The sequence below is a fragment of the Emericellopsis cladophorae genome (assembly GCF_022114955.1).
Source record: "Emericellopsis cladophorae strain MUM 19.33 chromosome Unknown NODE_158_length_11229_cov_141_354107, whole genome shotgun sequence".
Taxonomy (NCBI): domain Eukaryota; kingdom Fungi; phylum Ascomycota; class Sordariomycetes; order Hypocreales; family Bionectriaceae; genus Emericellopsis; species Emericellopsis cladophorae.
In genome coordinates this window covers 4751-11061 of record NW_026251083.1, presented here as the reverse complement: position 1 = coordinate 11061, position 6311 = coordinate 4751, and the positions used below count along the sequence as shown (strand labels likewise).

Sequence of the window (6311 nt, the reverse complement as noted above, 5' to 3'; positions counted from 1 at the left end):
TGTAGACGGCCCTGGCACTTTCCCCTACGCAGCTGCAGCTATGTACTGTGGATTATGGAGAAAGGGCAGTTCGCGTCCGTTTCGAACCAGCCCACCCATGGCTGACGACCTTGCCATGTGGCAGCCATGATGGACCATGAGAGATGATAATAGTCGAGAGGATGTGATCATTTTCAGCGTTGACGTCCCCGACGTAGCCGATTCTGCCGGCCCCAACTTTGGCCAAGGCAATTGCCGTCTCACTAGGAATCCCATCTGCGGTGTAAAGAGCCGCCTCAGGCTGAACGCCTCGCAAGAACTGGGACTTCTGGCTGTATCGCTCAGGGAGGGCGGCCAGGCTTAAGTCTGCCGCATTGTGTCCGATGTGAAGGGCTACATTCAAGCGTTGATAGATCCCCCGAGTCCAGGGTAAGTCGGCTTTCTCGAAAAACGCAGCGATGTCGTTAGGCCGAACGAAGCTACTAAAGTGGCCCATCGCAATGACAGTGCCTCCTTGGCGGACGTAGTCTATAATATTGGCCCAAGTTTTCGGAAACCGTCGTAGAGTTGGAATGTCGTCTGATGGGAGTATATCATCTTCGTCCGGTATTTGAGCGATAGACAGGGCAGCATCTGTCAAGAGAACAGCCGTCGTCCGTTTACCAGCCACGGGAGGGAGTTCTCGGAGCACTTCGTCTGGGGTATAGGTGGTGACGACATCAGCTTTGTCGTGAAGCGTCTTGAGAAGATCGTGGTGGGTAGTTCCAAAATCACCTTGCTCGCGCAGTGAGGCAAGGACAATGCGGGGTTTGTTGGAGGTAGACATTGGATTGGAACCCTGCGGTTGTCCGAGGGCAGGGCTGTAGTCGAATTTGAGGTGAACTAGAATTGAAAAAGCCTCGTTGGCCGGTAGATCGTGAAACTCTCATAAGAAGCTAGGCGTGATTTTGGTGTGTTGTCGTGACTACTGCCAATGCCCGGGCATGGTAAATATGTCGCCAAGGTTCCTAAATTACTCTGCGGCACTGTGACCTCGCCGATTGGTGCCCGCTCAACCCTGCGGATGGGGCATCATGACACCCGCCCGCTATTGGGACTGAGGCGGGGCGTAGGTGAGTACGATCCAGGGCCCGCTCTCTCCTACCAAGTATCCGCTCGCCAATAATGACTTGCAGTGAATCGTCTCCGTGATGAGAACATCCTGCAGTGCGGGGCACGCATCGACGGATTGGGGAACGATGCCCATGAGTGGAAGCCTGAGCGCTAGATGTCTGGCATGGCAAGAGAGCTGAAGAGCTGTTGGGGGTAAGTTGTCGCACGATCTGTGGACGTCACGGCGGGTGCTAAAATGACCATCTTTGATTGTTCAAATAATAATAGGTCTAGTTACCCGGTTTATCCCCAGCCAGCTTTCGACATGGCACCTCGCAGTCACGTTCGCGACTCGGTCAAGCAAATCGACACGACCACATGGCTCATCGGATCATATGCAAAAACCGTGCGAGAATAACTACCTGTGGAAGAATAGTAGCGACGGCTCGTGCTATACTCTTGCTGCCGCGCCCATCCCCTTGCCTGATGCTGCCCCTCCGCCTCTTGACAGCCATGTCCGCCAGATCCACGACGCAGGCGACCCGTCCGCGGTGTTCAGCTTCGGCGACGCGCTCATCCTCAAGGTCAGACTCGCCGACGACAGCACCCGGCGAGAACACAAACTACTAAGCTTTCTGGCCGAAAAGCAACTCAGCTTCGACGTTCCCAGAGTCCTTTCCCACGCTGAGGAGGCCGGCAAGACATACTTGTTCGAACCCCACATACCCGGCAACAGACTCAATGAGGTGTGGTGGGATATGACCGAGGAGGAGAAAGAGCACGTGGCAATTCGCGTCTCCGAGATTTGCTCGGAACTGAGGTTCTTTCGGTCCGATGTTCTGACTGGAGTCGACCACAACTGGCTGGACCCACTCCAAGACCAGCGCGACTACGGAGTACAAGCCCTCCAGAAACATTGCGAAGCGCTGGGAATGGTTGGTTCGACATTTGTCTTATCTCACAACGACCTTGGGCCTACCAATATCATCATGAATGGGGACCGAATTGCTGTCCTCGACTGGGAGCTGGCCAGATATAGTCCCTTGGCATGGGTGCGAACTAAGTTCGCTATCTGCGGAGCACTGCAGGTAGAGCGCATCGGAAGCGCTGGCGTAGAGACCGATAGCAAGTACAGAGTGCAGGTTGAGCAGAAACTTAGAGAGATGGGATTCCCCCAAGTCACTGAGGCATACGAGGAGATGAAGAAGGTACGCTACAAAGAGTGGAAGAGACACCGGCCGTGGCTTCAATAACCGACGCCAATATCTTGCTGTGTTTGTGAATGGCGACGGAGAAATTCAATATGGTATGGACAGATACGGTCAGGACTCTGGAAAAAGACGCCTAAATATATATTATATGGAAAAGCCGCCGTCGTTGGGAACCGTACTTGCGTTAGTGATATGAGCAATATGTGTTGCAATAGGTGGGATATGCCCTCTGACCACAAAGCCGTTCGCCAACAGAAGCTGATAACCGCTCTGCAAATGGCTGTTCTTTTTAAAAATTCCGTTCTCGCTGATGATGTTTTATCTGAAACTGTACAGAAGTGGACTTATTCCTACTTAATACCGCGATATTTCGCGCAACCATGCTCGGTTACTATTGTGACATTAGAATGTACGCGCTGGGATTTCGGGAAGTCGTGTCGTATGCTGGGTGCCCACTCAAGGACATGTGGAGTCGTCAATTGAGTGGGAAGGCACAGATACCGATGGCCTTCGTGATCAATCCCTTCTTGACGTGTCCTTGTGCAGTCTGCTGCCTGCGAGGTGTCCAACCGACCCGAGATCAGTTTGGAGCATTGGTGGTTCAGCTTCAGGTGCGGAGGCTGACTTTTTTGCAGCTCAGGTCCGGCACTCTTCCGGACCGTATGCCGCGGGTTATCTTCGGTCGCTTCGACTGTTCGCCGGACCCCGATACGAAAACGGACGATGCATCTCGTATGTGCCGCCGCCCCGACAGTTGATCGATCCTCTTCTTCCAACAACGGCCAAGTCGCTTCTCACCGTGCCCCCACCTTCCACAAATGGGTTAGCGGCCGCCCTTGCCGTCTGCGACCAGGTGGCCCGCTGTCACGCATCCCTACAAACACGTGAGCCGTCGCGTCTGCTTTGTTTTCTGTTTACCTCTCCCTCGCTCTCCCAATGGACCTGTACATCAGCCATGCTCTCTACACGACATCAAAATGCCTCTTACAGAGAAGCACGTTAAGATCATTTCAGAACGCCCACTCAATGATACTCTTGATCCTTTCCGAGACAAATTGCGCGACCTCAACGAGGCCGACGACCCGCGACAAGAAGATATTGCGAGTCTTCTCTCCGCTTTAGTCGCCTCGCCAGCTGCGTTCAGCCTTCCTTCGCCAGACGAAAGCGGTAGCGTTGCAGTCAAGCTGCTATCTATCCTACAATATGTTCGAGGAGGCGAAATAAAGACTCAGCAATTCCACCCTCTCGTCCGCCATATCGTGGACGATTCCTCCGACATCGACGTCTGGGAAGCTGTCTTCACCGTCATCGAATCCCTTAGCGCCCTCACTCCTCCCCCGTCCAGCATCGCCCCGACTTTCAAAGGAACACCAATCAAGACCAGCTCGAGCCGACTGGCCGACAGCGAAACGCGCGACATCGTCGAAGGGGAGCTGTTCTATGAGATAAAAGAGTGCACCTTTCGCGATGTGAAGGGATTCTGCGACAAGTTCTTCGACTCCAAGCGCTGGCGCAAAGAACAGAAAGCGATGCTGAAGGAGATGATGACAGCACACGACGGGAAGAAATGGACAGATTTCCCGACCCCTTCGGACGAAAAGCCGGTCTGGGACTGGTTCCGTTCACTAGAGGAGCGTTTCTTAGCCGATTCAACGTACAAGCTACATACCACCAAAACCGCCCACCAGTTCAAGGAACGGAAAGGCCAGATGGATGTCTTCTTCCAGACGCCAGCCAAGAAAAAGGACGGCACTTTGCGGTACAAGCATGTCCTTGTCGTTGGAGAGCAAAAGAAGTCATACGATACGGGCAGATTCAAGGCGGACCTTCTTCAGATTACGCGCTATATGCGAGGCGTCTTCGCCGACCAGCCGACGCGCCGATTTATCCACGCGTTCTCCCTCTACGCGTCCACGATAGAGCTCTAGGTCTTCGATCGCTCTAGGCCGTATAGCTCGGGGCTATTTAATATTCATAACGAGCCGGATAAGTTTACGCGCGCTTTTATTAGGTATGCCACAATAGACGACGATACGATAGGCTTAGATATATTTATCGAACGAAAGGATAGGTATCGCTATATTATACTAGACGACCTAAGTAATAACGAATCGAGGATCAGGCTGAGGGGCCCTATAGTCAGGCAGAAGGCCGTCGTTTATCGAGGGACTACGTGCTTTAAGACCCGAAATAGCCACGTTACGAAATTCTCGTGGGTATCGGATAAGCGGAAGCTAGAGGTAGAATAGCTAAAGCTAGTAGAAGAACGGGACGTTAAGGGAGTGGCTAAAGTAGTAGCGTATCGTTAAATCACTACTATTATAGAGTTACGCAAGGGCTTGAAATTTCCGGAACGTTATCGGTTCCGGAACGAAGATATTTACTTTAATAAAATCCCCTTAGCTACTATAAGCACGAACTCGTTAGGCTAAAAGCGTAAGTCCCCGTCCGACTATATATCTAAGGACGCGTCCGGATCTAAGAGGCGGCGGTCTAATAGTTAGAAGTCGAAGCTAGTCCGAGAACTAAATAGCTAGCTATCTATAGGCAGAACCAAGCCGAGCTTATATACGCCTAGAGACGACCCGTGGGATAATAGGATATATTCCTACCTCGTGGTATCGCCGGCCGGTCGTGTTATTAACGACTTTAGAACTATCAAGGAACTGCTAGAGTCGATATAAGATACGATCAAGGCTCACCAGTCTCTATACGTCACTAGTAACATTCTTCACCGCGATATTTTATCGAATAATATTATTATTACGAAGCCCGAGATAGCTACTAGCTTCAAGGGCATGCTTATCGACCTTAACTTAGCGAAAGTGAGAGACAGCGGTCCGAGCGGAGCGCGGCACCAGACGGGCATAATGTAGTTTATGGCAGTGGAGGTGCTACGCATGGTCGACCACACCTACCGCCATGACCTAGAGTCGTTCTTCTACGTTTTAATATGGCTATACGCGCGCTAGTTATAGAGTAATAGATTTACTAGTAACGAGAAGCCGCCTAAGGAGAGCCTTCTTCGACGATAGGAAATCGGCAGCTTTAAGTATATTATAGCTACTAAAGAAGGTAATATAACTATAAATAAGCTAGAAAGTATTATAGGCGAATTCCTAGAGGCGTTAGATACTATTAAGCCGCTCTATCTAAGGATTAGGAAGATCCTCTTCCCCTTAGACGAAGATAAAAGGATAAGCTTTAGAACCCCTGCAGGAAACCTAGATCAACTCTATACACCCATTCTAGCAGTATATAATACTACTATTAGCGATCTATAGAAAAGAGTTAACTTTTCGATGGCGAAAATTCACCCTCGTTACAGCAAGTCCAGCACCACTACGTCATCTCCCAGAGCGCTGTTACAAGATTAATGAGAATGTGTGTTTGGGCCATGCCAACTTGTTGGCCGGCATTACTGACTACAAGCAGGGATCTATCGAATTGTTGGTCCAATGGGAGGACTCGAACGGAACGTCTCTCAGGACTTGGGAGGTTGAAGATAGGCTGGAGTAAGCTTGCATTACAGGCTTGCGCAAGGGTACTGAACTGACGTGCTAGGGACTCGGCTGCGTTGGAAGAGTATTTCGTCCGTCTGGGCGGACGCGACAGGTTGTCCAAAAAACATGCAGACAAAGTCCGGCGAGGACTGCGATACTCCAGTCGGCTGGAGGATCGCACTCTTGATACCAATTGGCGAGATGGTGCTTTGCGGCGAGGATAATCAGCATGCCTGGGCCAAGATCTACAGAGGGCTTCTCGAGCACATCTGTCCGGTATTGGCTCTTTGTCAGCTCACAAACGGCGAATAGAAGCGACCGCAGATCCACATGGTAGATTTCGGGTGGGCAGCAAGTGTCAGTATCACCACTCATGCCCTGCCTTAACTTTCACTGGGACAGGCAGGATTTCACTGCTCCCAGTTTGGCGGTTCGAGTCTGACCTAGAGCCGCCCTTGCCACCGTTATTGCAGTCTTTGAAATTGTCATATCAGCCCAATAGGAAAGTGCAGATTTGCTTTTGTGG

General features: G+C 51.2%; 1 protein-coding gene across 1 annotated transcript; it reads left to right on the top strand.

The window, feature by feature from the left end:
* Positions 1-1396: 1396 nt before the first annotated feature.
* J7T54_002748 (uncharacterized protein) lies at positions 1397-4210 on the top strand (the record flags this gene model as incomplete). The annotated part of the gene is made up of 4 exons (XM_051510662.1): positions 1397-1477; positions 1596-2279; positions 2918-3014; positions 3273-4210. The coding sequence occupies 4 exons, from the start codon at positions 1397-1399 to the stop codon at positions 4208-4210; spliced, it is 1800 nt and encodes a 599-aa protein (XP_051358461.1).
* Between the last annotated feature and the right edge of the window lie 2101 nt (positions 4211-6311).